The 23,328-nt window shown below is 40.0% G+C and overlaps 2 protein-coding genes across 3 annotated transcripts in view; one reads left to right on the top strand and one right to left on the bottom strand.

Annotated features, from left to right (window-relative positions):
- LOC101863416 overlaps nt 1-10,882 on the bottom strand; it is a 35,568-nt gene extending 24,686 nt beyond the window's left edge. Inside the window, exon 1 of the mRNA XM_005093367.3 lies at nt 10,771-10,882. The gene's annotated coding sequence lies outside the window, so the exon portion shown is untranslated. The remainder of the gene's footprint in view (nt 1-10,770) is intronic.
- Nucleotides 10,883-11,145: 263 nt separating this feature from the next.
- LOC101849442 (thyroid adenoma-associated protein homolog) overlaps nt 11,146-23,328 on the top strand; it is a 32,051-nt gene continuing 19,868 nt past the window's right edge. Inside the window, exons 1-12 of one of the 2 annotated variants that reach the window (XM_013079772.2) lie at nt 11,146-11,282; nt 12,449-12,515; nt 13,955-14,123; nt 15,849-15,954; nt 16,707-16,858; nt 17,241-17,402; nt 18,039-18,159; nt 18,845-19,650; nt 20,274-20,383; nt 20,631-20,714; nt 20,994-21,177; nt 22,400-22,511. In XM_013079772.2, the coding sequence (XP_012935226.1) occupies nt 12,463-12,515; nt 13,955-14,123; nt 15,849-15,954; nt 16,707-16,858; nt 17,241-17,402; nt 18,039-18,159; nt 18,845-19,650; nt 20,274-20,383; nt 20,631-20,714; nt 20,994-21,177; nt 22,400-22,511 (2,059 nt within the window). In that variant the 5' untranslated portion in view covers nt 11,146-11,282; nt 12,449-12,462. Of the gene's footprint in view, nt 11,347-12,448; nt 12,516-13,954; nt 14,124-15,848; nt 15,955-16,706; nt 16,859-17,240; nt 17,403-18,038; nt 18,160-18,844; nt 19,651-20,273; nt 20,384-20,630; nt 20,715-20,993; nt 21,178-22,399; nt 22,512-23,328 lie in introns of both variants that reach the window. The other variant, XM_035968488.1, reaches the window with a different exon arrangement.

The raw sequence follows: 23,328 nt of genomic DNA, 5'->3' as shown, positions 1-23,328 counted from the left end.
GGGGGAGTGCGTGGAGCGAGTTCGCAACAACCAGACAAGATATGCCAGACAGCAAAGTAGTGCTTAAAAAAAAAGTAGGCGTTTTTAATCCCTAATCGACACCAATTTATATGTCATTTAGGAGGTGGACTTTGGAACCTGCGTGCCAGGGTCAACCTGAGCTGAGAGGGAATATATACACCCAGGCAGAAGATCCGGTATACTCGAGAATCCACAGATGCCAGGTTTTGTTCCATCAACACAACAAGTTGCTGGTTGTGTTGAAGAAAAGTAAATAATATCACGTACTATCAGCGTAGTTTTAGTAAGAGTTTTACGGCACTTGCAACACAATAAGGTCATATAAAAGTGAGAATATCAGAGGTGTTACAAGCGAGTAACAAACACAAAAAAGAAGGAGAGGTAAGGAACATAGATGATCGATAGGAAAGAAGGAGCAAACCACATCAAAACACCCGCCAACCAACCACGTATATCAGCGTGGGCGAACAGAACCCATTCAAATCTACGGTCACTGCTCGTTCGTTTTTGGAGAATGCTATTGTAAAACTACAGATTGTATTGCATTGAAAAGGATGTATAAACCAAAGCTAACAGCATACATAGAACATCTCGAAAGTAATAATTTTATTCATAATCAAATTCAAAGGACCTAGGATGGTGCTCTGTAAATTATAAAATATATTGGGTTTTGATTTTTATTTTAGTTTTAGTAAGAATTTTACGACACTTGCAAGACAAATAGGTTCATATAAGTGCCAAAAATTGGTGGTGTTACTGTGTGACTGCTACAAGAGAGTAACATACAAAGAAAAAACGGAGAGATGAGGACGACAGATGTTTGATATAAAAGAAAGAATACCACAACACCCGTCAACCACTCTAGGGACCAATGATAGGCCGTTATAACCGTAACGTACTGGGTTCTCGAACAACAAATTACTGGTGACAACACGATAAATGTCACGTCACGACGAGTAGACAAGAAGGGGGGGGGAAAAATACCAAAAAAAACGCTGGATTGCGCTGTCAGGTGAAGGACAATAAAATATAATAATAATATACAGTTTAACTTGCTTGAACGCACACTGTCTAAGACAATCACTTGTATCAACCCCCCCCCCCCCCCCAAACATTGCTTTTTTTTTCAATCATAATGAAACTATCGACGAGGGTCATCTATCTAAGGTGGCCAGTCTTCTCCTTGAAAATGGATGGGGTTGGCTTGGAAGTTCGAATGTGCAGGGTCGCAGTTGAGTCTGAGTAAAGACAGACACATTAAAGGTCATATCGTGCAAGGAGGAAGCAAGACAGATATGGACGAAAGAACAGAGGGAAAGAAAAGAAGCAGGACCTACCAGTGGCGCCCTCCACCCACTCGCAGGATCGTATCTGTCCACCCAACGGTGCCAGCAAAGATCGTATATAACAAAATAGTTCACTCGGCCAAAAAAGTGTCCGCGGAAGTCCGCGCATTGCTTCAGATGGCGCTGCTGCAGTCTTTGTCTTGGAGCTCTCTTTCGTTTCTCCAGAGGAAGAATAGGAATAGCTCAGCTTGTTAGTTTCGCTTTTACTGTTTTTCATAAAGTAGGATAACTGTTTGCAAAGTCCGCGCTTTTTCAAAGAGGGCGCCACCGGACTTTGAGGGCACTTTTTTAATTGGCTCAAAGAGAGGAGTGAACTATCTTGTTATGTACGATCTTTGGTGTCAGTAAGTCCGACAATAGAATCGATATTAAAACTTAACTGAACTGCTTCAGGAATGTCAAAATTTTCAATGTATGATCACGGAGCAAAGAACTTAGTAAAAAAAAACAACCCCCGCACACACACACAAAGAGACCGTCGGAATGTTGAGATTTGATTTCTTTTTCTTGATAAAAAGCATTTAACGACGCAAAAATAAGCATTTAACGACGCAAAAAATAAACATTTAATGACACAACACGTTCCACAAAAGCAAAATAAGGATATTTTACGACGTAGAAAAGCGCACAAACTACGAGCGGAACAGAAGCAAAAGAATGTGCTTTCATATCGATTAAATAAATAAGGAAATCAACTCACTCAACAGTAACATAAATTGTAAGCCAAAATAACCAGACAGCTAGATTTTCAATTGATCGTATTTCTTACAATCGACACGAAAAACGCCTCGCGACACACACACACACAGTAGATGTGTGGGGGAGCATAATCAAAGACCCCCACGACAGCGCCTTTTCATTATATCGAATATTTAAGCACTCAAACAAACCTTTGAAGACAGACAAAGACGGACAACGGGTTAGTTGCGGAGACAAAAATGCCGTATCGCGTTCAACCATGTAGAGGGGGCCCGATAGGGGTCACGGCAGACAACCATACACTACATACAGTGCCAGTGAGACAAGAATGTCAATACATCGGCGCTGGGAGTCGTGATTCGGGAATTTCAAACAGCACAATGAACAAACATAGAAATTCAAGTGTAATAGATTGGGGTATTGGAATGCGGGCGGGCGCTATTTCGGGGTCCCACTGTGCATGGTTGGCTCATACATTTTTTTTTCTTTTAAAATTATTTTTGGGGAAAAGGGGGGAGGGGGGGGATCTTCCTTTTTACGGGACATACGGGTAATAGCGATCAGACTATTACATATTGTATTTAATACATACAAGCAGAGAGAGACTAGGGAAATAATGACCAGTTGGGTTACATTCCACCCCCCCCCCTCCCCCTTAAAAAACCCACCACCGACACACTTTCATTTGAGAGGCAGGCCAACCTGGGCTGACAGGGATTAATTAAACATCCACGCAGAAAGACCGAAGATACCCAATACAAATTCTCCCCATTCGGGAATCGAACACGGTCTTCTGCGTGCGTTAGTTGAACGCCTAACCTCTCCACCATAGACGCTGTTCTATACAGATTCCTCTCCAGCAGCCCATCACTACAGATATGTAAAAGTACTTAACTCCAACACTGACAAAATTTCTTTAAATTCTCATCAAAGAACTTGCGGAGACTAGGGTGAGGTAGTTGAAGGGTTAATGTATTAATGCCAAAGTTGGTCATTGGGTTAAGACCAGAGCTGAAATTAACAGGGTACAAGTACTCCGGTAGTTGTACTTACGTTACAATTTTCGGTACTTTTACTGTACTCCGGTACATTTTTGAGAACCAGTACTTTTACTCTACTGCGATACTTTTTATAAAAATACTTTTGAGTATTTCTGGAGTACATTTTGGGTACTTTTTAAGCTTAATGAAAGGGTACGATCCCGCATTTCTGATCATAATTCATGGAACAAACACCCGCGCGGGCACAGCCGATCAACCAAGAGTTAAAAGTGGAGATCAAAGAACTGCCTGTCGCGTCAAAGATCATTTCGCACTATTGACACATAATATAGTGACAACATTGTACATCATTTCAGCCTCTTGCATGCATCAGACAGAACACATCACAGCGACAACTGGAATCGGAAATCACACCCAAAAATTATGTGTACAACTTTTTTCGTCGGTTCTGTTTTTATTGTTATTAATATTGAACTGAGTTTTTCGGTTGTTTTTAAAATTAATCTCGACTATAGTGTTTATGGGACTTTTCTGTAATTTTTTAAAAGCTCTTTAAACCCAACCAAAGAATGTTCCAGATAAAGTAATAGATCTAGCACTAAAATGTTCGGATAAAGTAATAGCACTAAAAACCAACGACCTGAGACATGGCATATTTTACAAGCACACATCTCTACCATTTTTAACATTCTTCGGGATATCAGAAAACGAAACGGTTCCAACAACTGGAACTTGGAACTGTCATCGTTATGTTACGTTACGCACAACGTTCGGTACACAAAAGAAGGGTGTGTTGCCCCACTTCTGTGGGAGAGAACCGTACAGTTTAGGGAGGCTATGGAAAATGGGACGTGATTGTGGTCGGTACCGAATGTTGTTGCGACGACGACCAACGCTGTGTCGTGGTTGTTTGTGTTCAACAACAGTGAGGAATGCGTTTGCATAGTTAGCGGTCACGTGATCTGACGCCAAGGACAAAGAATTACTAGGCCTAGGCTACACGGGAACAGGATGAAGAGAAGCCCCTCTATCGTTTCCGGCGAGTGGGCGCGACAACGGCCACGTTGCGTCAGGAAACGATACAACCTCGAAGAGAACTGGATGCGGACGGAAGACATTATAAGACGACTATTCGCGTTTTATTGCTCTTTTGTTGTAGTAAGAGTTCTCTCTAGTAAGTGTCTTACGGCGCTTGCAACACAATAAGGTCATATATAAGTGCCGAAGATTACAGGCGTTACAAGAGAGTAACAAACACAAAAAAGAAGGAGGAAACACAAGGACAATATATGTTTGCTAGGAAAGAAGAAGCAAAACACACCAAACCACCAGCCAACCACCCACATAGTTAAAGTTTTATGGCACTTGCAACACAACAAGGTCATATAAGTGCCGAAGATTAGAGGTGTTACAAGAGAGAAACAAACACAAAAAGGAGGGGAGAAAAGGACGGTATTTAATAGGAGGAATGAAGAAACAAGCCACACTAATCACCCACATGATGCTTCAGACAGCACAGGCCACATCAGCGAGAATGTGGTCTTTTATTTCACGAATATAATATTCTATCTCTTCGACTATCAAGGCACCCCGGAAATAGCAGTTCACAAGAGAGAGAGAAACATGATACAAAAGAAGTAGAGGGAAAATGACAACAATAAGGATGAGGGGAAAAAAGCAGCAGTTTCTCCTGTTGTTCCAGCACAGTATGATACTCAGTATGTGAGTACGAAGCATGACATCGATAAACCAGCCCATTTACAATTCTGCTGTGCATAAGAACATGTTATTAACCCCCCTTGGGGAACGGGGAAAGCAAAAAAAGTTGGACCTACCAGTGGCGCCCTTCAAACACCCGCTCAAAGATATGAAAGGTGTTACTAATGGAAAGTAAATGTGAAACTCTGGTAAATAATAAGAAAAGGAGGAGAAGAAGAGATATGGACGAAAGGTGTTTTTAAAAAGTTTAGTATGGGGTTTTACGGCGCTCGCAACTGATAAGGTCAAATGAGCGCGCTAGGTAAAGAAGGAAGGAACCACTCCAGAACACCCATCAACTAACCACGGACAACGAAAACAAGTTTGAGAAACGAGCGAGATACTAATTAATGAAGTACGCTCTCCGTGTTGAGGAAGTGCTTACGACAAGAAATGGGAAACGCTGCAGACGGATTGTCGGCCCGGTGGACGACAAGAGCGACACCCTACCAAGTGGCTTACCTTGACGAATGGGCTGGGGGAACCTTGAGGAATTCGGGGACACACAACGGAGAAAGATTACTTACAGGTCGTTAACACTATCATCACAAGTCTACAAGCCATGTACGGGATATATAAATATAATGTGAAAGTTGAGAGTTATAAAAATGCGAGTCTTACTAAGTCACTGTCAGGTTTACACAAATACATACACGAGCGCACACACAAATCCAATTTCGTCCCCATTCTACACTGAACTTAAAAGGGGGGAAATAGGGACACCCCCTCCCCAATAAAAACAAATTTATTAATTAAATATGGATAAATAAAAATGCCCCATGACACGACCTGGATGAGCGAGTACATTTCATTTCACTGCGACAAGTACTCATTTATTATAAATTTCCTTTTCGAAGGCGTGAAGACACAAAAAGTATTTCCACTGGCTTTCTTGCATGTGTATGTGTACCGTCTCCGACCACGACGGTTTACACCAAAACATCTCAGTCTAGATAGAACAGCCACAGCCCCGACAAAGCCAAGAGCGCACAGCGGCCATGCACGGTGCCGACACTACTCAGCATCTCGACTCATGCAACAAACCAGAACACCGGTGTAGCCTCTCATATCTCGCAAAACAAGACCAATCGAGATGTTTGATAAAAGAACCAATTAAAACACACAAGCATGATGTGCATCACAAAAAATTCGAGCGTCGTCTCTGAAGTAAGTATTCTGTCGAGTTGATCGAAACAGTTTTCTGCAAGTCACACTAATCACGCACTGCATTATTTCTGATACACTTGTGGATGCACAATCGTAAAAGGGATACTCATTTTTTTTTAATTTGCGAAGATACCCCCCCCCCCCCCCCCCCCCAGCTTCCTCCTTCCCTCCTGAAGAAAATCAACCACCCCTCACTCTCACGAGTATATTTTTTCCAATATTACGTGCGCATGACAACTCAATAAAAGTGGAACACAGACTTACAGAGAAAGGGGTGGGGGGTGGGGGGTGGAATACATAGGCACTTCCAAGCTTCAAGCAGATAATATAAACCAACACATCTTGAACGTAAAAGAATCCATGAAAGAGTTTTGAAAACAAAATGAAAAAACCCAAAAACAACACCAACGAAGAAGGAACAAGCTGAACTCGTGTGCCCACCAATCTCGGAAAAGGAGCAAGAAATGGAAGGATGATGAGCTGGAAGGGAGTGTATATAACATTCTGAAAAATATCTTTAAGGGACGAGGATGAGAGAGAGAAAAAATCAATGGTTCGGAAAAGGAGAGCGAAAGAACTACCCGAATTCCTCCATCCAGCGCAACTAATAATATCATCAGAGAGCATCGAGACCAGACAGGTAACAGAAGAAAAGGGTAAGAAACACCTGAGCAAGGTAGGTGCAGGCCGGCCTCTGTCGTGTTATTCCTGTGTCTGCTTTCTGCTGGCTCGTGACTCATTCACTCACCACTTCACGTGCCTTCGCATTGACACCCACGCAATACTTTTCTTACAAAGCTCTCTCTACACGAGGAGGCACGCGTACACATTGCAACGGCAGCATGCCCGGGCCGAGGAGCGCAGAACACAGCACCCTCTGCCACCCACCACACGGCCCAGAGACTGGGCGCGCGTGTCACGATTAATAAGAGAGAAAAAAAAAGTAGAAAAAGAAAACGGGACGAGAGAACAAAATGAGGCATGAAGAGAAGTGGGTAGGCGGCAGTTCCAAGCGAGGGAGAACTGGAATCCGAACAACTGCCTGAATACATTAGCTCAAAAACTGAGAAAACGCGGTCAGCACAAACCTCTCCTCACCCACCCATAAAAAAAACTTACTAAAAGTACAATATGTATTGAGTATTGTAATCAAAAAACAAAATGAAAGAAGTGGTGTGCAGTGATAGCACAGTACAACCAGTTCCTGACTTGGAAACCCCCCCCCCAAAAAAAAAACCCCCGAAAACCCAGCAGACATGACTATCAACTTGCAAAGTCAGGACTCGACATGATTGCTTTCCTGACGAATGAATGAATCCCATAAAAAGTACAAGAGGCCTGACAGTGGCAGGAAAAGTGAGATAATGAGAAGTAGGAATCAATGAGGCAGCAACAAGTGCTTCCTTTATTCAAACCACCCATTAGAGGAGAAAAAAAAGAATGAAGCTGTAAGAATCTTACCATCCCACAGAGCCTATTGGCAAGAGCTAGATATACCATGAAATAACAGTACTTCGTATCATGTCAAATAGAGGTAAACCATCATTAAAGAAATTAGAAACTGTCCATAACGACACCAAAGAAAGTCATTCTGCACAGAAACTTGAGAAACCTTTGGGTTTTACTTCAAGGGCCATGCAAACGCCCCCCCCCCCCTCCACTTGAAAGCACTTGTTGAGAGAGAAAAATATAAACTTCACTAAAGTTATTAACAATAATTATTGAGCATGGGCCTGACTGAAAAGACATGAGCCGCACTCTGAAGTAAGCCTCAAGCTGAATAACTGAGTGAGAAAGGGGAAATGAAACCGGCAAACGAAAATAAAATAAAATGTATGAGAAGGGATAAGTGCGAGATGGAAAGAGAGAGAGAGAGACTAGAGAGAGGGGGGGGGAGGGGGAGAGGGAGAGAGAGGGAGAGGGAGAGAGAGAGAGAGAGAGAGAGAGAGAGAGAGAGAGAGAGAGAGAGAGAGAGAGAGAGAGAGAAGAGAGAGAGAGAGACAGACAGAGAAAAAGATAGGGAGAGAGAGAAGTTCAAGAAAATGATGAAGGCTGGAGAGACAGCCTGGAAGATCATGAGGAACAAGAAAATGATGAAGGCTGGAGAGACAGCCTGGAAGATCATGAGGAAACCAGAGGACGAAGACAGAAAGTTCTACAGAGAGAAAGTTGGGAATAAGAAGAGACATCTTGTACACTGGTGCCCACCAAACAGCAACCCCTTTAGGAAGTAGGCATTGGTTGGTGTTGAAGGGACATTGCAACTACCTAACCTAATGTAAAAAAAAAAGGAGGGGGGAGGGGGCTCTAAACTTCAAAGATAATGACAGCAACCCCCCCCCCCCACACACACACACACACACACCATGGGTCCTTATCTCTTTAAGTGGTGATGTCGTCAAGTCAGAAAGTGAGGGTGAATTTATAATGCAGTGTCCTAAAGATAACAGAAAAAAACCCCACAATCATTTTTGAGAGAGAGAGAGAGAGAGAGAGAGAGAGAGAGAGAGAGAGAGAGAGAGAGAGAGAGAGAGAGAGAGAGAGAGAATATTTTGATTTCAACAATGTGAATTTTTAAGTTGACACACAAGCACAATGAATGTGCACATTTGAAAAAAATTGAAAAAAAATATTCCTTCGTAAAGCCTTCTGGTAAGCTTATTTTTCTAAACTTAAACAACCAGTCGAGTAAGAGTGCACTACTACTTTTAACAAAACTTGATCCTAGAGATCTTTAATTACAAGGTTCATTTTATTTTTAAAAAGCAGATGTTTTATACACCCATTAACTTAATTTTAACACAATTTAGATCATTACCTTGTCTGTAAGGACTGAGAGGGTTACAACGTCACATCAAAACGACAGAGATACTCAATAAAAATTCTTCCCACACATATAATCAAACTCAAGCCCCTGCATGCAACAAAGAAAACTCACTGCAAGACAGCCCAGTATGATAGATACTGGACTTCAAGTGTGATATGAACCAGAAGAAGAAAAGAATAATACACTCAGACACTGTACATACATAACACACGAATGCTTAGCAGATGAAGTTGCACAGAGAAGGTAGCAACATGTTGTAACTCAGTCACACAGCCGCTACACAATTACAAAGTCAATTAAAGTGATAGGCCTACTGTCTTAGACCGCCTTAAATTTTCGAAGTGATTATTTTTCCGAACCGTGCAGAACGCTTGGGCTTGGGAAAATAAACTTCATCTCTAGATCTAGATCTATTTCTCATGACCGTTTCCGTTTTCGAGATTTTGGGGTTATTTGCGAGATTTAGGCGTCATCTTTCATTCTGCCATTCTGCGAGGACTGGGAAGAAGCATTTTTTGCATCGATTTCAATTTCTAGAGCTAGATCTAGAGATTTTTAAATGTCTGAATATTCAGATACTTCAGTTGTGGTTCGGGCAACGTTCCCGGACTATATACTTACTATACTTCATTTGAAAATGCTTCGAAAAGGTACTGCGAGAAATAGCCCCTAAAGGAAACACTAAAATCCTTCTCATGTAAACAAAAACAAAATCTCTCCACGCCCCCAGTTCACACCTTATAAACACACATGCGGGTCACGCGCACACTCACTCACACTGACACACACACAAGAGTGCGCGCACGCGGGCCACTCCATTTGCAAATTATCAACAAATCTTGAGAACAGAAACCGTTCGGAGAAACAGAGCCGGCCTTAAATTTTAGTATTTTTAGTATTTGTTCATGATAGATAGAAGACAAGCCCACTTACTCTCCCAATGACTTTTACAGGTTGATGAAAACAGGGGTACAACATGGTTAAACAGTTCTCAGTGTTCAGGTTAAAGATCTAAATACTCTGTAAACCTTACAGTTCCCCAAAGAAGTTTACTTTTTAAAAGTTAACACTTGCTACTCTCCTCTGTGCTGGTGGCTTCTCGGGAAACCGATTCATATACACTGACTTTACCCCTCAACTTCATTGAATTTGAAGTACGAATTCCTTTGAATTTGAAGTAAGCAATTACTATCAAGAAAGTGATTATATTTATAAAAGGTCTATGTTAGCCTAGATCTATATGTGTTTAATATGTGTGTACCGCATTGCTTTTTTTTTCTCCAAGACATGATTAATTCTATAGTCTATGATATTCTTCTACTTCTAGATCTAGATCTACGTCATTCCCAAACTAGTGCCCCGGTTCCTTCGAACTTGCGGTCAGGTCAGATCACAGAATTTTAGTTTCTCTTCTGGATGGATCTAGCTATGTCAAACCCGAGCCTGTTGAATAGTGCACCCCTAGCCCCAACAACACAAACATTTACAAGCCTAGGCCTAGATCTATCACAAACTAAACATCAGAATATCGTAGTAAGCACGGGAGAGTAGACAAGACAAGATTTTAAGGCCTAATCAAGATCAGCGTTCTTTGGACGACGTTGCCTTCTCAACACACTTGACTGCAGTGGCCCAGAAAGAACAACACAATAACCGAAACCATAGCCTAGTTGCTTCAGACTAAAAGCTTTTATGGTATGAACAAACCCAGTTTACATAGATTGTGGGAAATCTTGTCAATACACACAAAAATTCCGTGGAAATGAACCACTTTCCGCGTCCCTCGTTATTATGCTTTCGCCTCCGCCGACTTCGTAATACCGTGCCATTACAGGCTCGACTCGGCGTTCATGTTTGTTGGGTCAGTCGAGTGTTAAAAAAGTTTGTAACCAAATCTAAAACGAATATAGCTAGTAAATGACATAACAACTGAACAAATAAAGCTACTCACCAGTTGTGAATCAAGAAATATATCCGTCACAGAAGCAAACAGTTCGTCAACAAGCTATAAACAATGGAAGATCTGTTAATGAACCTCAAAATTCTTCGCATTCCAAGCCTCTTTGTATGGTTGTTCAATGTTGCTTGACCCCGCTTGTTATACTCTCTAAACCTCAAAAGGCTGCTTACAGAATTTCGTGGATTGCAGTCAATCTCATAAGAGTAAATGATACAATAAGAATCAAAATTACATATGTCTATTATTGCCTTAAGATTATTGAAATTGAAACTTTATATTTAATTGTTTCTGTTGGTAGAATTTATTAGAGAGTATTATAGTTAGAGAGGAAAGGGTTGGCGTGACCTCATTCTTGGGGTCAACCATGCGGCGTAGCGTAGGCCTAGTCGCATCCGTCACTTCCTCGCCCACTGTCTTGTAACACACTACACGCGTGTAGCGCCTTCGGGACTTAACACATTACACGCTCTTTTGAGAAACGCGGTGGAGTTCCGAACTCTGACGTGTGTATACATACTCTTGTCTTTTCCTCAATTTGAAATTTCAAATAAGGCCTAAATGCAAATGGTATATTATCCCTAAATGGGATGGACATACTCTAAATGATGAGATTCTTGTTTGATCTATTTTACTTGTTGTGTAGGCTTGAGTGAGTACATGTATAGTGTGTCAATGGGCATTGACTGGGCTAGACATCATGGATGATGGACACTGTCCTATGGCATCACTCTAACTTAAGTCTTATTAAGTCTTAAGCCATTTATGTCTCTTTTCGACGACAGCGATTTGCCTCCTCTCTATGTGAAGGTTTCGAGCTCTAGACCTAATGACTAATGACTGAAAGATCTAGATTCTACCTAAGAATCTAGATATCTAATCTAGATCTATATATTGTATTGTTTGATTTTGAACGATTTTGATGCTGGCTTAGTTTTGAAGTATTTGTTCAGAAAGGTCTGAAAGGCAAACATTTGATGATTCCCTTCACTATAGGCTCACGCTGCCACTCCCATCCTACGTAGGCTACCCGTCAATTTCAAGGGGTATCCAATAATCAAATCCCCCATTGTCAAGTGCCCTGTTGTAGCAAGGGTTGGGGCACTAACCGATAATCACTGCCATGGTCACCATCATAATATGGTGATAGAAGGCCCCCATATTAATCATATTATTATAAGTACCTTTAATTTCAGTAGTCTGTCACCAGCAGAGAACACACGAGTACGAGTACGTCTGCTGCATCATAACAGTAACAGTTAGGCCTATGCTAAGCTAAGACTACAGCCCCGGTTACACGCAACGATAAATAGTATCAGATTTATATAAACCTTCTATGATGTGTAAGGGATCTCCCTAGGGCAACACATTAATATAATTGTCCTCATGAGTGACCCCCCATGTATTAGTTCTTGAGAAATTAAATTGCAGACTTTGCTATTCTGCTTATACATTTATTATAGAATCTAGTAATCACAGGTTTATTTCAACCACTAGGTTGTTTTTTTTAAGTTGTACCTGTATATAAATCATCAATGGAAAGAGTCAGTATACAACATGTGTGCATGATGACTATACAATATAAAAAAGATAACATCTCATTGAGAATTTTCTTTAAATTGTTTACACCCGATCGAGCTAGTTGGATTAAAGTTTTCTTTTTTTTTCCCAGATTGCTCCGAGAAGATGACATTATTCACAGAGTTTGGCGAAATTCTTGATGAAGTAAATAAGTACAGGTAAAAAAAACAACTGTTCTGAATGCCATTTGCACAGATATGGTAGGCCTAACTTATGGTTTTCAACTTCCTCTCCTCTTTAAGATTTCTTGTTGCATTATACTCTTGAGTAGTGCCTGGATGAATGCCTTCATTTTGTTATCTTCCTGTATAGAAATATGTTTTGTCAGTCAATTTTTTTCTGTCACATCAGAGATTCCGTGGGTGGGTAGTAATTGTAGCTTTTGCCTCGCCATGAAGGAAAATTAATGTCCACCATGAACTGTATCTTACTGCGTCAAATAGAAATTTTACAATTTAAGCACAATATATTGGCTTTACTCTTCTGGCTCAGAAATGGTCAAAACATGAGTGACGTCATAGTAGCAATGAAGTACAGTCGAACCTGCCTTTATGGAAACCTGTGTAAAACGGAAATCTGTCGTAACGGAATCTGCCCGCTCCCCCCTTGATATATTCCTCTTTAATTACCTGTATAAAAGGGAAAGAAAAATTTGCTCCCTTCTGAGGGTTTCACCTGTCTAAGACGAAAAATGCTTTGCCCGCTCAGCCCTGATTTGAAACAAAACTCACAAGTTTGGTTTCGCCCGCGAGGAAGGGGAGTAGGGGTGCAATTTGGGGGTAGATGTTACCCTCCTTGATGTTACCCCATCATGTGAGTCCTGAGCGATGCAGATGGTCAGAGTAGTGTGGGTGTGAAATCTTACAACTGCTCGTGAGAGTGCTTGAGTAGCCAGCCGCTATAGAAACTTTCTTGGGTAGCCAGAAGCCATAGCGGTGTGAAATTAGATTGACCAATGCCCGCCGCCCTGATCGTACGGCCAGCCGAGATGAGAATTCCTTGAATCGTTGTTATGTGATGGCAGTGAGGGATGGAATTAGTTGACTGTGCTTGTTACACCGGTGGATCTGGCTAAGGGTGGAAGTAAAGGAGATGTTCAAACGTTTCTGTTTTTAAATAGGTCAAACATTGGTCCTATGAAAGGAAAGCGTGGTAATTGGATAAGTAAGACTGACGCATGTCATTATCAGACAGAATAGCTATTGAGAGGTGTGAAGTTTTGACCACTGCTTGCCGATCAAGTGACCCTTGATCCCACCGGCTGGGCCTTTGAACCCCCCCCACCTTACCATCTCCCCCTAAATTCTCCTGTCTAAGACAGAATTTTTTTTTGGCTCCCTTTCGATTCCGTCTTACACAGGTTCAACTGTACAGTCAAAATTGTTTCAAGACAGCAACCCATTGTCGAGGAGAAAAGTAGTTCTTTAGGTGGATGTCTTGGACGGTGTCATAAAAAACCCCCACAAGGCACAAAGGGGGAAATGGGAAGTCGTCGTTTGTTCAGGTATTTGTTTTAGACAGGTGGCTGTTAAAGTAGGTTCTACTGTATACATTATATAATGCATATAAAATGTGTCAAAGTGTTTTGTGCCCTCAGATCTGAAGATGTCCTCCTTTTAATTCGGCGATTGGACCAACTTCAGCTCAGAATCCCTCCTAACTTAAGTGATCAGGAACAGAGAGAGCTCCAGAATCTGTCCCAACGTTCTGTGGAAGCGTATCTCCGCGCTGTCAACTCTGCTAAACTGACAAGAGCTTTAGATAAGGTTGGACAATTTTCATGGTGTCCCTGGCTTTTTTTTTTTTTTTTTCTTTTCTGACCTCAAGCACACAATTAATTGTTTTTCATAAACTTTGTGCTGGCTCGTTTTAGGTCTACAGTTTGTATTGTCTCATGCCAAGATGAAGTTCTCCTTTAAAAAAAAAACCCAACAGATTCTTGCTAATCCTCAGATGCTCTGTATATATAGAAGTTCTAATGTGCAGTGAAGTTCAAAGTCAAAGAAATATTTTTTTTTTTAAAGTTTCTTTTACTGTGTGGGTTTTCTTAAACAATATGTAATGTTTGTATTTTAATTTTTTAACTGATGTATTGTCTTGAGATAACTTACTCAGTCTCCTGTAAATCCTGTTATATTGGTTCTCATTTTTGTCTTCCGTGTATATTCAGCACCACAGACACCATAGTGATCTGGTTGCTATAGAGTAAAGGGATTTCATGCACAGTATTGTTGTCTGGCTAACTGATACTGTTATGGCTCTATCATTTGATTTTTCCATCAGGTGGATACCAGGCCTGGAAACGAATATATCAAACTAATAGTGTTGATAGGGGGCGTTACACCTCTTTACTATTTTTCACGAATATATCTCTGTGTTATGTCTCCAGACCTCTTTAACATGAACAGTGAAACAATTCTTAGAAACATAGAAGAATGTCCAGGCCTCAAGGTAAATGGAGAAAATATTAATAACATCAGGTATGCAGATGACACAGTTTTAATAGCAGGCTCTGAAAAGGACCTTCAATTGCTTCTAGATACTGTTGTAACGGAAAGTGAACGTAAAGGATTATTGTTGAATGTAAAGAAAACAGAATGCATGGTAATATCCAAAAAAGCAGCAAACCCTAGATGTAATCTCATTAGCAAAGGTGAAAAGATCAAACAAGTCCAACAGTTTAAATATCTAGGATATATGATAACATCTGACGCCAAATGTTCCTCAGAAATAAAAAGAAGAACTACAATGGCTAAGGCCAGTTTCAATAAAAATGGGCCCAATCCTGAAAAATAGAAACATCCCAATGAACACCAAAATGAAAGTCCTGAAATGCTATGTTTGGTCAACCCTTCTATATGGCTGTGAATGCTGGACAATCACTAAAGACAGTGAAAATAAAATAGAAGCAACAGAAATGTGGTTTCTAAGGAGACTGCTAAGAGTATTGTGGAAGGAAAAGAAATCAAATGAGGTTGTGCTTGATGAAGCCCACGTGGGATGCTCAATGTTAAAAACAATCAGGAAACGACAAATGCAGTTTTTGGGACACCTGAATAGACATAAGGGTCTTGAACAGCTCTCACTGGCAAAATTGAGGGCAAGCGAGGCAGGGGTAGGCCCAGAACAACATACTTAGGGAACCTAAACAAATGGGTAACAGGGAAAGATCAGGGAAACGTAGCTTTTTTGAGAGCATCCGAGCAAAGGAATGAATGGAAAACCATGATCGCCGATGTCTGTCGCAGATCTGGAACTGGATGATGATGATATATCTATATCGCTATTTTAAAGCTTCTTTCCTCTTCAGTTGAGAAAAGCAGCATGTACATGTAATCATCGCAATACGTTTAGCGCTTTACAAGTTGACAGGATTTCTCTTTTGACATATAAAAATGTATAGCCGTTGTACTTGTACTTTCTAGGCAATTTTGTTCTAAAATACTCTTCCGGCCAATTCTCAATATTCATGTTGTTTTTGTCTCTTGCAGACATTCAGGCTGTTCCCCAGTAACTTTCAGAGCAATGTCAACGCCCAAATCAACTCTCAGTTCTTAGAACTTCTTCATACCCATACATTGGTGGATATTGTGAAAAGTAAGTCTTCTGTGCTCTGTTTATGTGGTACTGATCTCATTCTCTCATCACATAATGTCACAATATCATATGTGAGGCATCATGGTGAAATCAGACGTTCACCAAAATAATGAAATCGAAGAAATCTGCATTTTTCAGCCAGTTTGGAATTATTTTTCAAATTTTTTTTTTGGCTTGACACCTTTTATTTTTGTTGTTGTATGTCCATTTTAAAACATTCTTATGTGTGGATTTTATGGATAAAACATTCATTAAAGGCACGGAAAACATAAATTTGCAGTTTCCAAGGACTCTTGAGCTATGGAAGTCACCAAACTTTGGCGGCCATTTTCTTGCTAATTTTACTTCTGAAACCATGCAACCCCACCTCCTTCAGTCACAAATACCTCGACTTCTATTCAAGATAAATGTATATTTTTGTCATCGAATGCAAGGCAAATGAACAACCTTTAAGATGATACCAATAACTCTATGTACCCCAAAATTGACAAGTGCCAGATTCCACTGTGTCGTGACACATATTGATGTTGATATTTCTTTAATCATTGTTGAATTATGCATTGGAACAGCACTTTAAGAATGTAATTTATTATTATTGTAATGTTTGTGTCAGTTTGATGATGTAACTGGGAGGTTGAAGAACTCCAGTTTTACTAAAATGCAACAAGTCTTTTGTAGATTTCATTCTAGAAATGCTTACAAAGTTAAAGATTTTTGCTTACTCTCTTTTAATTGTTTTTCTTAATTTTCAGTAAGTGCTTTATTAGAACTCAACAAGACTGTGAAATCAACTTCCAAAGAGCTGTTTAGCACGTTTTCAAGCATCTTGAGAGATGTTGCAACACAAACTGAGCATGATGGAGCTTCCTTTCGCTCAGAAAATGATGTTTATGTGATTGCTAAGGTAAGTTTATTGATAATATTCTTGTGTTACATTTCATTTCTTTGTATGAATTTATGCCATCAAATTTGGTTTGATATCGTTATATTTCTTATTCATGTGTACATTCCAAGGACCGTAAAAAAGATATTTTAACAGCAAGTGACACTCCACACAAGTCTAATAATGCCATCAATTGAACTTGCTATTCTATGGATTGAGTGCTCATTGAGCTCAGAAACTTTTGAGTACTCAGGCCACGATATCCCTAAAGATAGCCAGATAACAGTGGAGTTGTGATGTTCACTTGAAACTTACTTTATAACTTACTTGCTCATATTTGTCCGGCTTTCATGATTTTCTTTTGATTTATTCTTTTATTTTTCTCTTTTTTTATATTTTTCAGCTTTCGGTTCAGATTCTTCAGTTATTTCCAGCCTCCATCAGTGCCATCCTTGCCCAGGAACCAAAAGGCAGTTTAGGTGATGATGCAGAGGGAAAAACAGCTACCATCACTATTTCAGACTGGACCAGTATCATCAGCAGCTTGCTCACTCTGTTTTTTAAAGTATGTCTACTGGTACTATATAGTACGCTGATGGAGCATTCTATGTTTTGTTTCTATTTCTTTACAATAGTGTCTTTATTTTAATGTGTTAAGTAATTAAAATACTGACAGGAGTTCTGACAAAAAAGATATAGTCTAGCATGCTCTTGGAGAAATTAACAGGATACAAAAGTCTTTTCATTTTGTACAAATTTGCCATGTATGTTTTTTAAATACAAAGAATGTATTGGAAGGAAAAAATTTGGAACTTGAAAATCTGTTCGATATGTGCATGTTTGCTCTGTGTGTGCTAGACTGCAGTTTTATATTAAAGGTAACCCTTGCTCAAAAACAAGGGAATAGGGGATAGGGGTCCACTATGCAGATACAGAATAATGTATGATGATTCAGAGAAGTTTTTTTTTATTCAATGCAGATTGTTATACATATCATTGCAAACAAAATATCTGTCAAGGGGAGTCATTGAAGGGGCTTCTTTTTTTGGAAGCTCAAAATAATGGCTGTTGATTCTTATAGTCCTCTATGTTTTAAAGGTTCTATCTCGTTAGATTTTAACATGTTCCAGAGAGGAGAAAAAGACAGAAAAGCTTCTCGTAGGAGTCACTTCTGATACATCTTTTTCTCCTGTTGTTTCAGAGTACTCACAAAGATGTTATACTGTTACTTGGTACTGCTATAGCCATGATCTACAAGCTCTTCCCAGACCCACAGCAAATGCATACAGATTTCTGTCATCTCCTTCACGTGCTATGCCAAGGTTAGTTTACGCTTTCTCATTTTCAGTTTTACTGACTTGCATAACTTCCAACCAATACTTTAAAAAAATGTGTTTTATTCTTTTTTGTGGGTCTGAGAATGGAAGTCCGTTTTTGTGTCAGGAAATAAGTATGCTCCATTTTCTAGTATTGCTCTCCTCACAAACTTACCAATGCTGAAGAAAAATTATGAACTTGAATAATTCCCAAAAGCCAATTGAAGTTGTTTTCCTTACCGTGCTTAGTTACCGAGCATAAATTTATTGAATGGAGAAAAGTGTGTGAAGGATTTTAGAGGGGGCGGGTACTTGGCTAAGGCACATCATCTTGACCCACCAGGTCAGTAGAGAACGTTTTTTTTGTTGTTGAAAAGTTGGCAGCCATGGACTTATAGTTTATAGTAAGTCAACACTTTAGTAACTGCCCTCTGCTGGGCATCTAATAGGTTGAATATGGAAAAGTAAAAAAACTTTCTTGTTGTATTATAAGTATACAGTTGAACCTGCTATATTAGCCACCTGTACAAATGACCACTTCCCGTTTCCCCCTTGCATTTTTTCTATAATTATAATGAAACTGTTCAAGATGTCCACCTGTCTAAGACAACCACTTTTCTCCTCAATTATGGGTGGCCGTCTTGGGCAATGTTGACTGTATTTCTCAAAGTTTTTCTTTTTTGTCCCCTAGGTCCTGAGATCACCTCAGTTGAGTTCCACTTGTCGAGTTTAAATATCCACATCCAACTGAGCTTGCAAATGGACCTTTCAGTGCATGTTATCGCAATCGTGAAAGGTTTACTGGTCAGTTATGACTCGCAGTTATTGTCTTATGGTGAACCCTCACTTCTGCTGACTGTGTTTCCACACATCTCCGCTCTGTGCTGTGGCACTTCCACCCATCACTATTTGTCCTTCCAGCTGATGTCTCTTTGGTTTCAAAAAGCTGTGCCATGTGCTGTGGAAAACATTCCATCTTCTTCTCTTGACATGGTGAATAAATCTTTTCAGCAACTGAACATCAAATCTTCAAAGACATCCACTTTGGAACAAACAAATACAAAAGCTCACAACTTTCAGAATGTATCATCTGCCAGCATTGACAAATCTGTTGACCATGGCTTTAGCTGTGAAGAAAGTGTACGACAAAATTTTTTTGAGGATGCAACTTTGCAAGATAGCTCTGTTCTACAAGAGAGCACTAAGGAAAAAGTGAATGGAGTGTTCTTCATGTCCTCTGAGTGCCCAGTCCTACACTTAACTCTTGACTGTGTTTCTCTGAACTGGGACAGCCCTGTGGAAGGAGTGTCGGATTCTGTGACAGAGATTTTCCGGAGTCTTCTATCCCTCTGGCAAAGATGTCAGGTGTCTCGGGGAACTCAGAACAACATGGATCTAAGCCAGCATCTTTTGGACCATTGCCTGTGTATGGCGTGGCACTCTCGGGCAAGATACAAGCCCATCAGCCTGTTGCTCCCATATGTCGATTGCTCCCAGGTCAGTCATTTTGCATTTCTCCCATAGACCCTCAGTTGATTGATGGGTGCTCTGGTGTGGTTTGCTCCTTCTTTCCTAATAAAAAAGATTTTATCATCCTTATCTCTCTTCCTTTACTTTCTATGTTACTCTCTAGTTACATTTCTAATCTGTGGCTGGTATATTATGATTTGTTTATGTTGTAGATTCTGTAAAAGTCATACTAAAACTAAACTTCATGTAGGCTTGCTTTGAAAAAAGAAAGGGGTCGGGGGGGGGGGGGGGGGCTGGGGATGTTCTACAATGCAGATTGCGCAGATTGGAAATGATATGCTATGGTTACTAGTTTGATTATATTGATTGTTTTTTTCTTTAAAAAAATTTCTCCTGATTTTAAAAGGGAAGTCTTTTTATATCCGGACACTTGCATTTTTATGTTAAGAAAAAGTTATTGTAACCTTTTCAGACAAAATTTGTGCATTTGAATTGAAACTGCAGTTGTTCTTTTCACTAATGATAATTATTGTTTTATCAGAGTGCTTTTATTCTCAAAGATTTCAAACTAAGTATGAACTTTTAAGATGCACCATCTTTTCTTTTATTAACAAAACTAACATGTAAGAACGTCATTTCTCTTTTGAAAGCTTTTACAAAGGAACCCGCAGCTAAAGGCTGACCTGTTGAGGTGCATGAAGGTGAACAGCATGGCTGCAATTGCTACAGATGTGTACAAGGCTTTTCTACAGCAAATTATGTGAGTATGACTATGAAAAGTAGTCTCCAATTTCCCTTCTATTTCTAGATGTAAAAGTCATCCACAAATGCCTCTTCTTCTTCTTCTTGTATCAACTTTTCTCTGATGTAACTCCTTCGCCTGATCTGCTATTGTTCTCAACTTCTCTTCATTCCTTTGTTTTATATTCCTTTTTGGGGGGGAGGGGGGTGCTTTTACTTTTTCTCTATGTCAGTTGTCACAGAACTGAATTTGTTTCTTTTTGTAGTTCACAGCATGGAAACAATTCTGCACAGATATGGTCAACCGCCTGGAGGTCTGCCTTGATCGATGGTTTGACTTCTGCAGACAGGTATGTTTCTGTGCTGTTCAGGAGCAATGTTTATGGGACATTGAAGCTTTAGAAACATGAATTTCTTTGTATGGCATCATTTAAAAATTTGTAGGAAATTAAATGATATCTGAACTTGAAGTCATTTTGTTGAAGAAAATTTATCCCAATCAACTTGAAGACAGACTCTTCCCCCTTTACTATTTCATTTATTTCTCTTGGACAGGTGGCTCTATTTATCTTGTCTTAATCCATTTTTTTCTTTTTTTCTATTCTGATTTTTTCTCCTTTTCATGACAGCTTACAAAGGATCAAGACGTGCACTTACTGGCTGCCCGTCACTCTTAAAATGATAGCGGGAAGTGAGTCGTTGCTTCTGTCTGAGCTGGAGGTTAAGCTGAGAGAGCACAGCTCTGGTGAGACTGATCAGTGGCTGCTGTTTGCCTGGGTGACGGTCTCTAGAGTGGCCCGAGATCTGTTGCATGTAAGTACCTCTGTCATCATCCAGATGAGACTGCTCGACTAGTTTATGGTGCATATTGTCAGCCGGCTGTACAGATGTACTTAGCCCAAAATTATGACAATTTTGAAAATTGTAGTTTCTCATCTGTGTTATGGGTTGCATGTGCCTAAGAAATATATTTTCAAAGTTCAAATTGTAAATGTTGAAAAAAGCATGAAAAAATACACAAAGTAGACACACTTGTGAAAATCATTAAACAGTTTTTTCCTCTTTTCTGAAAAATTTTGCTGTTTGGGCTTAATACATTTGAATTACTTCTGACAGTAAAAGTTTAAAGTTGTATATACTGTACTGTTGATCTTTGTTCTTTTTTCATGTGCGTGTCATATTATAAAACAAGTTTCCCTCTGTGGCTCTTTGAAGCTGTCTACCTTGAAATTTGAATGTTATGATCACCTTCCACATTATAAGTGTTGTTTTTCCATTTTGCTATTGGTGGATTTCTATTAAAGGAAATAGGGAAATAAGAAATAGTTTAAATTTCATCAGTCCTGCTAAAGAAAAAACGTAATACAATTGAACCTGCACAAACGGCTGCCTGTCCAAGACAATCACCTGTAGAAACCGCCACCTGTCCAAGACAATCACCTGTAGAAACCGCCACCTGTCCAAGACAATCTCCTGTAGAAACCGCCACCTGTCCAAGACAATCTCCTGTAGAAACCGCCACCTGTCCAAGACAATCACCTGTAGAAACTGCCACCTGTCCAAGACAATCTCCTGTAGAAACCGCCACCTGTCCAAGACAATCACCTGTAGAAACCGCCACCTGTCCAAGACAATCACCTGTAGAAACCGCCACCTGTCCAAGACAATCACCTGTAGAAACCGCCACCTGTCCAAGACAATCTCCTGTAGAAACCGCCACCTGTCCAAGACAGTCACCTGTAGAAATGGTCACTTTGCATTTCCTCCCTTGCGTATTTTTTAAACATTATAATGACACTGTGTAAGACAGCTATTTTTCTCCTCAACTATGAGTGGCTATCTTATACAATTTTGATTGTAGTATATGTTACCGAATGTGTTGCCTTTTTGCAGTGCGGTTTCAGATACTTGAGTTTTTACAGGAGCTTGTCTCTTGCTTTAGTTTTTATGTGTGTTGAAGAAGTCACTTGCTAAAAAATTCCTGTGTCCTTAGTAATGGCTTGTGGGTTTAATGTTGCAAATTTTCCTTTATCAGCACGCAGTTAACTTGAAGGACAGCGTCTACCTTCACAGAGCCTTGCTTAGTGACCAGGAGGAGACGAGGGCTGAGGCCGTCTTGCTGTTGTGCAGCACTGTGAAGAGAGCAGGTAGGGATAAGATACATTATGTTCTTCAGAGTGGAGGAATCATTTTTAATATTCGATCAAACCTGCTCTTACTATCACCTGAATAAGACAATCCCCTGCTGGGACATTTCAGTAACCCACGTTCAACTTTCTTCAAGGACCCCATTTTTAATATTCGATCGAACCTGCTCTTACTATCACCTGAATAAGACAATCCCCTGCTGGGACATTTCAGTAACCCACGTTCAACTTTCTTCAAGGAACCCCGAGCGAATGTTGAGTTCCTGCGTGCTTCAGCGATCGGTTTGTCGGTCCCCCAGTGGGCACTCCGTATTAGATGACTACTTTTCTACTAGACGTTTTGTGGTTGTCTTGGACTAATTGAACTGTGTTCGATAATTTACCTATTATCTTATTTAATGCTTTGCTTGTGATTAAGTTTCTTGAAAATCCTTGAAGCTTCAGAAATGAGCCTGGGTACGTCTTTGCTGCATTCTTTGTTACTGTTGACACAGATGTGTGGTTATCTCAGTGGTGGAAGACTTATAGAAAGGATAGTCCATAGAACAGCAGCAGTTGCTGTTGCATTTCGGAACAGGGAAGATGAATAGGGCAGAGATTTCCATGTTCTTAATGATTTCCGAGCAACTGTTAATAAATTGAGTAAGACTTTGTAACATATTTGATGAACTTGCTTTTGGGGGAGGTCTTTTGGCACACAACCATTTCCATTGTTGCATTGTGAAGATTTTTTTACTTTCTATGTTTGATATTTTTCTCTTTCTTTTTTTTTTTTTTTTTACTTTTCCTTGTGTCTAGTTGCTAACCATAAACCTTC

The sequence above is a fragment of the Aplysia californica genome, unplaced genomic scaffold (genome assembly GCF_000002075.1).
Source record: "Aplysia californica isolate F4 #8 unplaced genomic scaffold, AplCal3.0 scaffold00062, whole genome shotgun sequence".
NCBI classification, from domain to species: domain Eukaryota; kingdom Metazoa; phylum Mollusca; class Gastropoda; order Aplysiida; family Aplysiidae; genus Aplysia; species Aplysia californica.
Note: the sequence above shows the minus strand (reverse complement) of the source record. Positions and strands in the feature narration are given on the sequence as shown.